Genomic DNA, 16295 nt, shown 5'->3' with positions numbered 1-16295 from the left:
GGGCCAGCGCGTGTTAAGAGGTTAACTTTACTTAGAAGTGGGCGCTAAAAAGAAACAGTTTGTGCTATTACCCCAGAACGGGTGGAAAGGAAAGTTTACCGGCACCTTGTTCTGGCCACGGAGCTACAGTGGAAACTAGCTACCCTGAGCCACAGCCGAGAGGCAGTACGGCAGTCAAAGGTAACCGCGCGCTAGCCCAAGAGGGGGATCTTTTTCTGGCGTGGGTGAGGAATTCTGAACAACAGAGCGCCGTGTACCACATAAAAATCGAGGTCAGTAAACACAAGCAAAATCCATACACAAGGCGCACTGCATTATAAGGCGCAATGACGATTTTTGGGAAAAAATAAGTATTTTAAGTGCGCCTTATAGCCCGAAAAATACGTTACTTGTACTTTCACTTAAGTCTGGATTTCTAGTACTTTATACATGTCTGGTGATTGGCAACTAAGTGGTAATAAAAGATGCTGACAATACAGAAGTGTCAAATTATCAAGGTTTTATTAAAAAACATAAAAATAAATAAATTAAGAGAAAATAACATAAAAAAACAGTTTACAAATACATTTAGCTTAGAAGCTTCTCATTCTTTCACACGCTCACTCATCTCCAGGCGTTGACCTTTGAACCTGACCGCTGGCTTTGTGGTCCATTCCGACGGCCTCGTAAGGGCCCACTTGGAGCGGAGCGAGACGGAGGCTGGCGCTGAATATCATATTATTATATTATAATATTAATTAGTGGGCAACATAAAAAAAAGCATATACACAAATACAAATATTAACATGTATTATCTGTGGTCTCACCTCTCTCCTGTCATGCTGAGCTAGTTTGCGGTCCAGATTTGCTTTGACAGGGTCAGTGCAGGAGTCCTCTGACCTAGAGCAGAGAGGAAAGTTAATAATCCTCGGAAAACCACCTTAAAATGTCTCATGACACCAGTTCATGCAAGCATTTTCAATATGAGGAGTACAGAATTAAATAATTAATTACTATTAGCAGTGCCTTGTGTTAGTTTCTACTGTAGACATAGTGAACACACACCTGATAAGACTGCTGAGTAGCTGCTGGAGTTGCTGGTTGGAATGGTTCTGAGGTAAGGTCAGACGGAGGAGATCAGCCAGTTGTTCCAGCTGTGGGTCAGGCTGCCCCTGCAGGACCGGGTGTGTGATCTGTGGCGCAGTAGATGAGTGTGTGGAGGAGGGCATGTTGAGTTTTGGGAGAGCTTCTGTTTGGCTGGGAAGAGAATTCAATGGAGGTTTCAGCCCAGGAGAGAAAGTCTCCCACTGAGAACTCAAACCTGTGAAACACACAGATGCACACAAACACTTAGAGACACAGAATACATATACCCATACACATACTCTCTAGTGCACGGGTGTCCAAACTTTTTTTGTTGGGGGCCAGAAGGAGAAATATATTTTAAGTCACGGGCCAAAGACTCTGTAATAAAACAAATAATGAAATATACCACTTTAAATGATACTTTTTCCTGATTATTTAATTTACACACCATTTTACTTGACTAACTACCTTTATCTTTGACAGTGTTGTGTAAACTAAGATTTTTCAAATTGATGTTTAATTACATGATGTCTCATAATATTAAACTCCTTAATTACGACAACTTTTTTACAACTTTTACCCCATTTTTCTGCACTAGAAATGCGCACTCTCTCTGCTTTTACACTCCTTGCTCTGTTTTTCTGCGCTAGAAATGCGCACCCTCTCCGCTTTTAGACTCTTTTACCCATTTTTCTGCGCTAGAAATGCGCACCCTCTCCGCTTTTAGACTCTTTTACCCCGCTTTTTTGCGCTATAAATGCACACACTCTCCGCTTTTAGACTCTTTGGCCTGTTTTTATGAGCTAGAAATGCGCACTCTCTCCGCTTTTAGACTCTTTGGCCCGTTTCTGACACCTTGCAAACTTTGAATCTCACATTATAAAAACCTGCTTAACAGCGGGCAAACTTTCATTCTATTCCTAAAATACTTCGCGGGCCGCTCCAAAAAAGGAAACGGGCCGCAAATGGCCCGCGGGCCGTAGTTTGGACACCCCTGCTCTAGTGGCTATTAACCAAACCACATCTTTAATGGTTATCCTAAATATCATAACGTTTTTAAATGCAACCAACACCCTCAAAAATGTTGAACCCTCAGCATGAGCAATGCAGCAAGCAGTGCTGTGCAGTGTCAATTTTGACAGCTGATTTTGATTTAGTTTTAGTCTTTTGACTAAAATGTATAATAGTTTGTCACATTTTAGTCATTGTGTTATAGTTAGTTTTAGTCTAGTGTTTACTTAGAAAATGAAAATACACAAGATACTAAGCTACGAGGGAAAAAATAATGAAAATAATCATGTCACCTGCAGCCTCTCCTGTGAGGGGGTGCTTTCCCTGGCGGGGTGCTAAATTTGGCACAACACTGGTTATAAGGATGCTGTGTGGAGCGGCTGTGTTCCAATCACTGCTCAATAATATAATTTATTACAAATTCGTCTCCATTCGTCAGTCTTTGACATTTTTGTATAGTTTTTATTATTTGAGCATTATTATTTTGTGCTTGTATATCATACAGAGACTACAGATACAACAGCCATTCCAAGAATAGACAGTAGGTGGCGACTATAGTACTCCAAAATAAACTAGAATTTCATTAGTAGCCTAGCCATTGATTAAAGGACATGAGGCTACTGCCTGTCCCTAAATACACCAAAAAATCAGTTAAAAACACTCACCAGAGTTTGACTCCAGCTCAAAAGCTCTGCTTATTATCTATAAGGCACACTAAAAATTGTCCGAGTGCCTTATATTCCAGTCGGGTTTTAAGGAGCAGTAAAGCCACTTCACTGAAATGCAGCATTATATAATAGTTTCAGTGAAGTTTCTCCAGCATCGAGGCTGGAGCAGTATTAGTATTAGCCGCTAAGCACTAGTTCTTTCGCCGTTTAGAGGTGAGTATTAATCGGCCTGTAACCTTCTGCTAACCCCAGCTAGCACTGCTGGAGCAGCATTAGCATTAGCCGCTAATAAAAGCACTAGCTCTTTTACAGATTAGAGATTTTATCGGACTGTAGTCTGCGCGTTTACTTTGTTAAAACAAGCTACATGGGCCCAACCCCTAGCTAATATCGCGCTGGCTTACGAAAGCATTTTCTCAAGCATTTTAATAATCATCCTTTAAAAAACCCATTCCACATCATGCTCCAGACTGTCAGAGGTAAGCTCCAGAGTTAGGACACACCTGAATGAGATGAGTGTGTTTCTGCTTTACGCTGATCCACAGGCTGCTCCTCAAGGAGTTCACTAGGAGAACGTTCCAACAGCTGGAAGTAGAGAAAATAGAGAGAGAAAATAGAGAGAGAGAGAGAGAGAGAGAGAGAGAGAGAGAGACAATAAGAAAGTGGGTCTTTACCACATTTGTTTACATATGATGGAGCAATTATGTTTTGACTGATGTCAAATAATCAAATGTAGCACGCCTAGAAGTACTGCCACAGATCTTTTTCTGAAGCTTCTTGGTCTAAAGCAGTAAATGATTATTAGCAATTAAATAATTAATACTAATACAGTTTAACCTTGTGGTTCAATTATTTAACACATCGGATGTTTAAAACGAATATTTCAGATATGAACATGGGTTTAAAGAACTACAGATGTGTGTGTGTATTTAAATGTTTATTTATTACCTTTGATATGTAGTAGTGCAGTTCATTCTGTCTTCCTTCATTCAGGGACGAGACATCGATCCCGGTGGGAGGAGCTCTATCTTTGATTGACAAAGGCTGTTCTTTTATGGGCAGAGCTTTCATTCCTGCACTGCTGTACGTCTCCACAGATGTGTCACATCTCCCAGCCCCCTTCCCTGAGCTGTAACTTGGAGTGGTCAGTCTATCTGAGGAGGTGTGTAACTGATTGGGCATGAAACTCGACGTTGGATTCTGATTCGCTTGAACGTTCACACACTGTTCAAACTGATGGCTTGAATCTGAATGCAGATGATCCAGATTCTTAAAATGATTTGACGTCTGATTCAAAGTTTGATGCAAACTGGCTTCATGGCCTTTTACCATTGATCCCATGTCTACTTCTTCTTGTCTTCTCACTGTTCTATCAAAATCTTTTGCTCTTGACCTTCTTTCTTTCTCTTCCTCTGCTTTCTGTTTCTCTATTTCTCCTCCTCCTCCTCCTTCACCAAGAGGCCGTTCCCAGAGACTGCTCAAATCACTGCCTCCTAAAGCTGCAATACAAACAAGCAAGACAGTATTTAATTTTTTTTAACCATGAGGTCATACATACAGTATATTCAACAAATATTATACACGTATCATTAAAAAATAGTTACAACCAACAGAAATGAAACCTAATTGGTAGCCGCACCAGACTGTCTCTGAATGATTCAAGGCATTTTCACACCAGTAGTTGGTTTCACACAGGTTGCACCAATAAACCATGTGAGCATGATGTCTCCTCTGATTGGTCAGAGTTGTCTGGTATGGGAGCAAGAAAGTAAATATAGCAAGAAGATTCTGTGTTCCAGCTCGTATATCTGTGCAGTATGAAGCTGTTTTAACACAGAACACTGAAAAGCTGTGCTATCAAACACAGTGCAGATGTACGGGTAGTAAACGGAGTAATGCAGCTAGGAGAACTGAACGCAGCACAGACCGCATGTGTAAACAGCATGGAGCAAAGACAGTGTTTGTTCATAGCTGTGGTAATTAGCGCTGTCTGACTAATATATCAGATTAAACTGAGCATTATCAGCAGTTAAGCTCAAATATAAGAAGTATATTTGATAGCTGGGTCGAATCAAGACTCCTCTAGCAGGTTTGGTTGTTTTGATCCGCACCAGAATGCGATTACTATTTTCACACCTAATTTAACCGCACTAAGAGTACAAAGGAACCAGTGTCTGTTTTATCTGCAACAAATAGTGCTGGAGTGAAAATGCCCTCAAAATGGCAGTCCATTTTTTTTTTTTTGGTAACAAGTCACATGTCCAGAAAGCCTGGGGACATGGTGTGCTTTGCAGTTTTGTCTTTATTACAGCTCAATATTTGTTAACAAGGTCCTGAAACCACTGCACCATTCCAACAGAATAATGCTTGTGCATCTCAAGAACTTGATTTGAAGACACAGATACTATGCCATGGCCAGTCACATCACCAGACCTGTATAGTACTAGGGTACTCTTGCACATGCTTTCCACACCTACCGCAAAGGCTGTATGAGGTGGATTAACGCAGGACAACATTAAGAAGCTCTACAACTTACAAGTTACACACTACTTCTATATTTGTTTTGCAAAATATTGTATGTGTTTTTTTATTTTTTTAGCATGTATTGACAGAGTGTGCATATGCACAGATCTATAAGTAATATGTATCTATGTGATTTTCTAATCCTTATCCTATTTTTGCTCTGTACCTGTGAGATGAGTATCATCCAACACTGGCTCCAAAGGGCAGAACGCATGACTGTGATTTAACAAACCAAAATCACTCTCTCCCGTTCCTCTCTCCATTCTGATCTCCGCTTCCCGTTTCATCGCTTGTTCTTTTTCTCTGGACATGTGAAGAACCACGGCCTGAGGAGGAGCTGCCAGAAAAATGCAGGAGAAATGAGGGATAGATCGGTGAGTCTTCACTTCATGTTCGATGGCAGCGCTAAGTGAAACATTATTATATGTTAAAAAAAAAAAAAAAAAAAGATTATGTTAAGATGAAGGATCACAAGAAAAAATAAAAAAATATTAGAAATAAAAAAAGCAAAAAAAAGTATGTATGCGTGTGTGTATACCTGGAGCGAGGGTGTTAACTGTGCTACAGATTGTTGTGTCTTGATCTTGTGGAGAGGAGTGGGTTTTGGAACCGCCCCACATTGACAACGGAGAAAATATCCCTTCAGCCTGAGACACACACGCACAGGCACACACACAAACAGAAGTCATAAAAAAGTGTTTTAAATATTATATGACACGTATCTATTTAATATAAGTAATTATTCAGAATTATCTTTAGTGTGTTTATCATTAAACCATTAAGAGGTTAATGAACGTGATTTGGCGTTTCTTTTTTTTTTAACAACCTGCTCCTGATTGTTCAGAAGCCTCAGAGTCTCTGTCCAATGAGAGCGCATCATCCCCTGCAGGCGGGAAACTAGCTCCTCCCTCTGACTTTCTAGCCTCCTTTTACAGGTTTCCATGGAAAGCATCTCTTCCTGTAGCGATGTTATCCTACACACACAGAAACAAAAGTCATAAAAATCTAAATAAATTCTCCTCAATTTACATAGCCAATTACCCAACCCACTCATTAGGACTCCCCCTATCACTAGTAATGCCCCAACACACCAGGAGGGTGAAGACTAGCACATGCTTCCTCCGATACATGTGCAGTCAGCCACCGTTTTTTTTTTCGAACTGACGCTGATGCAGCATTGCCGATTAGCATCACAGCGCACTCGGAGGGAAGTGCAGCGACTCTGTTCCAATACATCAGCTCACAGACGCCCTGTGCTATGTACATCACCCTAGGAGTGATGTGGGGAGAGAGAGCACCATCTACCCACCCAGAGGAAGCAAGGCCAATTGGGCTCTCTCTGAGCGCCGGCAGCTTGATGGCAAAGCTGCATGAGCGGGGGTTCAAACCTTCGACCTCACGCTCATAGTGGCTGCGCTTTAGACCGCTGGACCACTCGCCCGCCCCCCCTTAAAAATTATTTTTTAATATGATATGTATATGATATTTTAACATGCGTATCTATTTAATATGAAATCGGCAGTGTTTTTTACTGTTAAGATTCAAAGCAGTCACTTAATAGACTGTGCAGTTTAGTTTTGTTAACATACATAAACTTTATGGACTGAAAAAAGAAACATGAAGTGTTTTTTACTTCTTACATTACTGGAATCTACTTTAATATAGTGAAGACAATTCAGTAAGTGAAAAAATTAAGAAAAAATTACATAATTGCTATCATTGCAGTAAGCAAAGTTTGTGTGGTTCAGGTCAATTACTTAGGTCACAGTATTACATGAAGGACTGAATCTACAGGAATAGAGTTTATTGAACTGCTGGTGCAGCTGATAGAGCGTACTTGTTGTTAAAGTGCAGAGAGAGCTGCTGCTGTTTCTCCTCTTTCTCCTCTAACTGCACCCTGAACTCCTCCATCTGTGTCGAAAGCTCCCGCTCGTGACGAGCGCTCAGATCCAACAACTGCTTCCTGTAAACAAACCAACAATGATCATTTAAGCACAACCTGGATTGTGGCAGATAAGTAAATTTAATTTATGCAGCACTAAGACAAAACCAAAAGGTTCTTCACTAAAAATAATTCAAACAAATAAAAAGGACAATAAAATTATCAAATTAAAAACACCACAGACAGGGATTAGCACACCATTTATGATTACAACTCAAAAGCTAAAGGATAAATGGATGTAGACCTCCACAGTACTGGGACAAATAGAGACAAAGCACAGCTTTTCCTTCACTTCAGTTTAGTTCTAGAAGTCCTTTTCTAGAGTATTTAGACATTGGGCCATATCACATCATACGCAATAATATCAGCAACATTTCTAAATATTTAGAACCATATTATACCCTGAAATATAGTGCCATATTAACCACCCCTAATTTTTAGCAAAAAAAAAAAGTCCTGGATATATGGAGATATTTGGAGAGCATTATTAGTACCGTGACATTCTGTATCATTGACTTCTGTTACAAATCTGATGAAAATGTTTATATTTATGCCATATCATATCATATATGCAATAATACAATTACATTTTCATTTTGTTGCAGTAGAGTATTCTTGAAATATTAATGTATAATATATTGAAGTGTTTTGTTATATCGGCAAGAGTATCGAAAAAATACCATGAAATATTGTGATATAATTTTAGGGCCATATATCCCACCCCAAAGGGGCCCGCCTTACAAGAAAGAAGCAATACTAAAATCAGTCCTAAACTTCACAGGCAGCCAATAAGAAGATGCTAGCACTAGGCAAATGTAGTCACAAATGTGCTCCTGTGGTTGAGTGTGTGTATATCTGTGTTGTTATCTTAGTTTAGCTGTAGAGGTGCTGTGCTATGCAGTGCTGTGTGTGTGCCTAAGTATACCTGTGTTGTTCTCGAAGTTTAGCTGTGGCAATACTGTTCTCCTGCTGTATGTTTGCAAGTCGTTCGGTGACCTGCTGCTCCACACACAGTCTGAGCTCCACCTCCCACTGAGAGCGCTGAGCCTCAAAACGAGCCTGCAGGTAACAGTTCACACACTCTCAGATCAGACCTTTTACTTAAATCAAACTCACACAACCCATCCCAGAGGTACTGGATAGAATACCATTGCCCTCAGGGTATGGTGATCACAGTGTTGCCAGACAATCCTTTTGTATTGGTCAGTGATTTTTTTTTTTAATAATGTAGATTATAAAGCTTTGTGTCATTATTGTTTTTGTGTTTGATTATATTTTTAAAATATAATATGAACTTCAGACCTGGCTCAATGCTCAGTCAATTAAAACTGTCTTTGTCTTTACTCGTTCCAGTGTGTATATATGTGGGAGTGTGTGTGAGTGTGTGTATGCACACCTGGTCCAGTGCTCGGTCAACCCTGGCTGCATCTCTCTCTCGTCTGGTCTCTTCCAGCTCCTGCTGCAACTGTTTTATTGTGGACTGGGCCTCTTCGCGAAGCTGCACTTCCAGGCCCACTCGCTCCTGAACAAGTACATACAGCCATAGATTACATTAGTAATGCAATAACTCATCCCATCCAAAAGTTTGGTGGAGCACCATCGTCCTTCAAGAGAACACAGATCTTTCTACCTACCTCTCCACAGCTCAAGCCCTCTAGCCCACTCCTGGCAGTACAAATTAGGATTAAGGATGGTGACAATAGGTTAATATAGCTGCTGTTCAATTAAAACACATATTTACTTTTTTTTACCATAGTTTAAACCTTGTAGCTGTTCTTTATACTGTGAGGATACCGTATTTTATGGCCTATGAGGTGCAGATCATTAACAGGTGCACTATCAATGAACGTTTATTTTCTGGTCTATTTTCATACATAAGGCGAACCAGATTAAAACGCATTTTAAGCAACAATAGGAAGGAACAGGGGTGTCGCATAGTAATCTACACAGTTTTCAGGTGAGTACAGTGCTTCCGTTTATTTACAGTAAGCTTAGATTTCCAATATTTTCAATAGCACGGTCAGCAGCAGCGCTAGCCCTGCTACCCTGAGTGTTCTCCTAACCCAGGGCGCTACCAGCTAGCGGTTCCACCCACGTAGCTTGTTTTAACATGATAAACACGCAGATTACAGTCCAATATACTCGCCTCTGAAAGGCGAAAGTGCTAGTGCTGTGATTAACTGCTAATGCTAATACTGCTTCAGTCTCTGTGCTGGAGAATCCTCACTGAAACTCCTGTATATCGCTGTACTTCAGCAGAGTGGCTTTACTGCTCCTTAATACCTGCGTGGGAGAATTCATACATAAGGCGAACCGGATTATAAAGCGCACTGACGATTTTTGGGGAAATCATAAAAAACATACACACGCCACAGATATGGTGTAAATCAGTGCATGACAACCATTAAAACAACCATAGATTACATTAGTATTTGTAACATTAGTACATTAGTATATTGGCAACACATCCGTAGTGCATGTGAGGGTATTAAAAGCCACTTTCACACATGCACATTGTTAATGGGTACTAAACCAGTTCAAGGTTCAGTGTGAACACAACTAGAGTGAAAATCTAATCTGTGAAATCTGGGTAAAGTGGATTCAGTAGTTTTCCTGCAGGAGAGTTGGTACAATTTCTGAGCGAACAGTGGAAATATTAGTGGAAAACACAGTGAGGTCATAGATGAGGACTATAAAAGTAAATGTGAATGTGTGCTTCCTGATAAAATAACACTTAAGGACTGTGGTAAAAGAAACCATATATCCTGGAATTAGACTGTAAAAAAAGGAACTAGGGTGTGTGTATATATGTGAGGGACTCACCTGCTCTCTTTCCAACTGCTGTGTGAGGTGTGTAATCTCCTGCTGCAGCTGTGCGTGTGTGTTTTTGCTCTGCTGGTTCTGCTGATCCAGTTGGCTCTGCAGTGTGTGTGAGAGTTTTTGGAGTTTCTCTGCTTTGGCTCTTTCTTCTTCTGCTTCAGACTGTCGTTGCTCTGCACGCACACGCAGTTCCTCCACGCGCACACGTAGCTCGGCCAGTTCACGCTCCTACACACACACACACACACACACACACACACACCAGCAGTGTGTTAAACTTGTTTTGTACCAGGTAGTATTTGGAACTTCTGCTCTAACATGAACAAGAACATGTAAATATCTATACGGAACACATTAATTCATTTACAGTATATTGCATAATGAAAATGTACACAGTTCTGATTAGTGTTCATCATTTGTGTATGTGCACTGTTTGTGTACCTGTTGTTTATTGGAGCTCTGGAGCTCCTCGTTACGTTTCTGTTCTTTATCCAGTGTCTCTGCTGCCTCTGACAGACTCTTCTCAAAGCACGCCAAAGCCTACAACACAAAGGGATCAGAAAACAGAGGAACAAAGTTATAATTGGCACTGGGACATTCTGCTGGACTGTTTGAGAACCCTGCTTTAATTTAAGCACAAAATGAAAATAAAATATCTGAGTCTAAAATTAAAAAAGTTTCCTGCATAAAGGAGCTTAACGCTCTCCTGCTGGATGGTGTGAAATACAGACTGTGTTGATTTTTCTGCTTTTAACACACCAACTACAACTGAATAATAAGGCTCACATTTAAATAAGAGGTGTTTAAGGGCATTTTCACACCTGTGGTTTGTTTCTTTGGTCCGGATCAGTTGACGAGTTTGTTTAATTGTAGTGTTCTCTGCCTCTGTTTGGTCTGGTTTTACACAGGCATAAAACTAAACACACCAAAATGTGCACCAATAAACCACGTGAGCGGGCTGTGTCCTCTGATTGGTCAGAGCTGTCTGGCGTGGGAGTAAATATAAATATACGGAAAAAGTAAATATAGCGAGAAGATTCTGTGTTCCAGCGCGTATATCTGAGCGCTGAAATGCTGTGCTTTTAAACACAGTGTTTGGACGTATTTCTCTCTCTCTCCCCCCTCTTCACTCTTTTTCTTTCTTTGACTCTAGGTTTATAATTTACTGACGCAAACATACATACACTTATTCACGACCAACACTGCATTCATACCCTATTGAACATTTTAATTGATTTATATTTTTTAGTTGAAATAATAAAAGTATCTTTGTTTTACAATTTAAACTCGTGTTGTGTCCCTCTTTTAAGTTCCAAGGTGTGGATGAGCCCATGCCGTAACAATAGGAAAATTACAGAACTGTGCTGAACCCTATGGTGTCAGATATGGTGGATTTAGTTTAAGAGTATGAACACACAAACCTCTCTCTGTTTGTCCCGTGCGCTTTCTGCTGCCTCCTTCTCCTCCTGCAGACGCCTCACTCCATCACTTTTCTCTCGCTCGTGCCGACGCCACCCTTCCACCACCTTCTCTAACGTCTAAGAGAGATAGAGAGAGAGATGATAGTATTAGTCAGATGCTTTACTCAATTTACTTCGTTATGTCCTAAAAAGTAACTAATGTAAATAAAGATCAGTGTGTTTATAAAAGAAACCTTGTCAAGCTGTTCTATCATGATGTCCTTTTTGCGGTCGGCAGACACAGCCAGTGCTAACTGCTGCTGCAGCGCTAATGCTTTATTCTGCAGGGCCAACACCTGTTGCTCCGAATGCTGCAAAAGGAAGGAGCGAGAGCCAGAGTATGAGAAAGAGAGACAGAGAGGTTTAATATCACATCAACATGTTCCACTTTGTTTAACAAATAGTTTTTCATTTAGAATCACTGTCTCTGGACATTTATCCAACGTAGCAACCAGTCAGTCATTAGTATGTATTAACCCAAGCGGATTCTCATTGTCTGTTACAGTTTTTTAATCAATCAATCAGTCATCTTTAATTTAAAAGAGCAAGGGCTTTTCTTTATGTTAATAAGTTTTGTGTATGTGTGTTACCTTGCGTCTGGCTCTCTCTCTTTCCAGACTCTCTCTGATAACTTGTAGCTCAGACAAGGAGGGGAGGGGGGTGGGGTTAACATCAGCACGCAGACGGGAATACCGGGGGAATAACTCCTCTACTCCACCTAAAGAGAGAGCCGCACTGAGAGAGAGAGGAAGGGGGAGAGAGAGAGAGAGAGAGAGAGAGAGAGAGAGAGAGAGAGAGAGAGAGAGAGAGAGAGAGAGAGAGAGAGAGAAAGAGAGAGAGAAAGAAGAGTTTGATTAAAAATTTAAAATTAATGAACAAACAAAATAAACTTTCAAAATATAAAAAGTATGAGTGAGTGTAGTGCATGTCTGTATGTCTGTACCTGAGTAGATGTGAAGTGGTGTCGCTCCCATACGAGTCGTCCTGTAGGTGCTGAGAGACAGGCCTGAGGAGCTCTATGAAAGAACAGGGAGATCAATAACATGGTTATAATCTATAATCACCTCATGTCAAAAAAGTAACAGCCGAAGCATCTTTAGGACTAAAATACATACTACTACTTAATTGACAATATTATAACCTAGAAATTGGATATACTTTTTAATAACACAATTAGCTGTTTTCAGGAAGGAAAGTTGAACCTTGCATAGAAATCTTTGTGTTTATTCAGCAAATTTAAAAATGTGAAGTCCTTAAAAGAACAACAAAAGGAACAATTCAGTCAATCAGACATGTTTGATATCTGACATGTGCTTCTTTTTATTTTAACAAGAGATGCTAAGCTAACATTGCTAACAAAGACTGCACTCTCTGACTGTAAATAATGTGTGTACTAACCATCTGTGTCAGTAGCTGTTGGTGCTGATCTTAGAATTGTCTGTAAATGACTCCTCACATTCTCCATCTCTTCAATATGCCGCCGGCCACTCTACACACACACAAACACACACACATTAGTTGTAAAAAAGCAGTTTCTAAGTCATATAAAACAAAGTCCCCAAAAATCCAAATGTTCTGTTCCCATCATGTGTGTGGGTTAGTCGGTCAACGCTGGAGGGAGTGACCAAATTCCTTATAGGCAAGTCTGTTCACTCTGCGACCATGCTTGTGAACAGACTCCGATTTTTAGAAATTGAGAGAGACCATAATACTGGAAGCCGAAGGTCAAATACAGTTTTCAACATATATTTAGAATTACTAAGAAAATCTGACAAAAACTATTCAGAGAATTTAGATGTTGGAATTAGAATAAATTCTAAATATAAACATATTCTAAATAAAATAACACCACCGCTTTTAAACAAAGTAGACATATTTGCTTATTTAAAATACCAGTTTTATGCAGTGACTATGTGTAAACTAGATCCTGTATGTTTTAAAAAGTTACCAAATATTTTGCACTGTTGTGCACGCTGTTTTGCAGCTTCAGGTCCATCTCTTCCATCATAAGCTCTGCCTCTGTCTGCACCTCCTCTGCTCCAGGCACAACTTCACGAGAGGAATGTACATCCAGGCTAAAATCTGCTTGCTGAGACTCATTCAGCCTGTCAGAGCTCAGAGAGCGTGCAGTTGTAGACATGGCGGAACTGAGATCTGGAGAGGAGGACTTAAAGGAGACCTGTCTGAGAGATCATTACAAGCATAAGCATAACACCAGGTGACCACTGCTTATTATTTAAGAAATTTAAATGATCAGAGAGGTGGAAAGTGGCAGTGAAAGAAACAAAGTGTTACCATGACTACAACACAAATATAGACAGATTGTTCACAATTTTTTCTCTTTAATCAAGCTATCATAGGCTTTAATCCTACCCAGCCAGATGGGCTTTATCCAAGGTAACTTCTATTGGCGGCATTAATCTTGGTGGACTGAAGGGACTTACCTGGCTTTGGCTGAGTGGCCAGTGGAGGTACCCGTAAGTGGATGGCGTGTATTGTAAGTGCTGGTGTTGCAGAGCTCCTGCTCTTTGCTGCGCTGAAGAGAAGTGTAGAGGTGTGCGGTGACCTGTCGAGAAGAGGAGAGAGGAGAGGAGGGCCAGGAGCGAGTTAGAGAAGGAAAAGAAGAGGAGAAAGGAGGAGGAGATGAAGGCAGTGGCTCCACATTGCTCAGGACCACTTCAGCTGCGTCCATGGACATCTTTTACCATGAAATAGACAGAGAAAGAAACATCAATTAAGACTTACAGAAGAAATTTACAAGATTACAAATACTCTACATTTTTAAACATTAAAATATCTGTTTTGATTAGACTGTTCAATATAAACATCACATTTTATTCTGATATTACACACGAGTGTAAATATTAACTATATCGCATCTACAGATGTAGAAAGCTCACTGTTTGATTGTATGTATGTATTTTAAACTGCTCTTTGAGAACAATCCAAAGCTGCCAGTATGTGAAACAATGTAGTTAGCTCCTGGATACCATGAATAAAGCACAGAGATTAGAGTTAGGAAACTGAAAACTAACAGCCTGGCAACAGAAATGATGCAGTTTTGTGTGCAGTACATTGTGATCCATCAAGACCATAAAAACGCAGCAAATCCTGAAAAGCTATAATCCAATACACCAGTACACATAATACATCACACGTAGCTCACATTCTCTCTCTAAAGATTAAGGGAAACTAATAACAGTACCCTTTGTAGTACTACTACCTGTTTAATGTTATTACTCTCTTTATAACTTGTCATCACTAGTAATTTATAAAAGGGGTGTGTCATATCGAATCGTACACAATAATATCGCCAACATGTTTGAATTTCATGAATGATATTATATCCTGAAATATCATGCCATATCACCCACCCCTAATATTCACATTGCTGTTTTAGCAAAAGGAAAATTCACACTTTTTATTCCCATTATATATATGAAGATATTTGGAGTATCATAACATTCTGGATCATCGACTTCTGTTACAATCTGATGAAAATTCTTGTATTTTTTTATATCTCACTTAGAGGTGTGTATGCAAAAATAAAATTGTTATAGTAGTGTATTTTTTTATTTTATGTTTTGTCATATCACCCACCCCTAATCTATAATTTATTAATAAATTAATCTTCTGAAGCAGGTGTAACACTTAAGAGTTTAGGAACACCTTCCACAAAACTATTCATAATTTTTTTTTCAACATATGCAGACTTAATAATGGTACTATTTATTAAATATCACTTTTTATATAAAATGTGCATAAAGTTATCCTTAAGCAGTGTGTAAGACTGGTGGAGGAGAACATGCCAAGAGGTTGTTTTCATTGCATTATTTGAGGTCTTAAAGCTCTGCATCTTTTTTGTTATTTCAGCCATTTCTCATTAACTGCAAATAAATGCTCTAAATGACAATATTTGTATTTGGAATTTGAGAGAAATGTTGTCCGAGGCTTATAGAAAAAAAAAACAATAATCATTTTACTCAAACATATACCTATAAATAGCAAATTCAGAGAGACTGATTCAGAAACTGAAGGGGTCTCTTTTTTCCAGAGCTGTATAAAAGAATTTAACGTTACTGTGACTTCACGGAGTAACCTTCTCAAATTAAAGCTAAGTGTCAGTTAACTAGTATTTTCCCCCAAAACAGTGCATTTTAATGCATTCATATGTCACTAACGTTATATGTTAGCGAGCTTAACTAGCTTCAGGCTACAGTTCCCTGTGTTAAGTGTTAACGTTGAAGTTCGCTGCAATGTTTTGGTCTCTAACGATAACTGTAAGCCATAGAGTCGTTTCTGTGGAGAGTTTAATCGCTTTCAGTGTTAATTCATCGTCATTTCGCTGTAATTACAAGCTTGAATAAGCAGAAGTGGCTAAGTTAGTTGTTGAGTTTAACTCTCAGCAGCTCCGGCGATTTATATTCTCCTCTGCTCTGCTCAGTTTAAAGAGAGTAAACCTAGTTAGCGTAGCTAACCTAGCTATAGTTAGTTAGTTAGCTGATTAGCAGTGCTAATTAAAAGTGCTAGTTACATAATGAACTAAAGCGGATAATTTACACGGATAACACCCGGGTTATCTGTCCCGAACTACTGCTCTGAGTTTATATAGACTGTAAATGAGCTGTTTATACAGAGTTTCTCACCTCTCCTGAAGTCCCAAACGGACCTGCAGCTTTCAGCGGCTAATGCTAAAGCTAATGCTAATACTAAAGCTAAACAAGTTTCCCGGGCCTATCAGCGCCATAGCAACCACGCCGCGGACGTCACCAACCGTCAACACAGCGCAAACGGGCGCCTCTGCTG

The 16295-nt window shown here is 39.7% G+C and overlaps 1 protein-coding gene across 1 annotated transcript; it reads right to left on the bottom strand.

Moving 5' to 3' along the window:
• Window positions 1-486: 486 nt before the first annotated feature.
• On the bottom strand, window positions 487-16290 carry cntrob (centrobin, centrosomal BRCA2 interacting protein). The gene is made up of 21 exons (XM_007234135.4): window positions 16136-16290; window positions 13934-14187; window positions 13438-13672; window positions 12888-12978; window positions 12433-12505; window positions 12080-12224; window positions 11684-11800; window positions 11451-11567; window positions 10471-10569; window positions 10033-10257; window positions 8606-8731; window positions 8135-8268; window positions 7105-7230; window positions 6094-6241; window positions 5806-5914; window positions 5434-5604; window positions 3693-4243; window positions 3248-3329; window positions 1045-1300; window positions 807-879; window positions 487-705 (listed from the first exon to the last, which is right to left on the bottom strand). The coding sequence occupies exons 2-21, from the start codon at window positions 14185-14187 to the stop codon at window positions 604-606; spliced, it is 3234 nt and encodes a 1077-aa protein (XP_007234197.3). The 5' UTR covers window positions 16136-16290; the 3' UTR covers window positions 487-603.
• Window positions 16291-16295: the final 5 nt, after the last annotated feature.

Source organism: Astyanax mexicanus, chromosome 13, assembly GCF_023375975.1.
Source record: "Astyanax mexicanus isolate ESR-SI-001 chromosome 13, AstMex3_surface, whole genome shotgun sequence".
Lineage (NCBI taxonomy): Eukaryota > Metazoa > Chordata > Actinopteri > Characiformes > Acestrorhamphidae > Astyanax > Astyanax mexicanus.
This window is presented reverse-complemented; position numbering and strand designations above follow the sequence as displayed.

What these genes read in the sequence shown, in the direction of transcription:
- cntrob (XM_007234135.4), bottom strand. Translation starts at nt 14,187, where the DNA reads ATGTCCATGGACGCAGCTGAAGTGGTCCTGAGCAATGTGGAGCCACTG. An exon ending in AGAGCTCCAATAAACAACAG is followed by an intron (nt 10,258 to 10,470) that starts GTACACAAACAG and finishes GTGTGTGTGTAG; the next exon opens with GAGCGTGAACTGGCCGAGCT. An exon ending in AGCAGTTGGAAAGAGAGCAG is followed by an intron (nt 8,732 to 10,032) that starts GTGAGTCCCTCA and finishes GTACTTGTTCAG; the next exon opens with GAGCGAGTGGGCCTGGAAGT.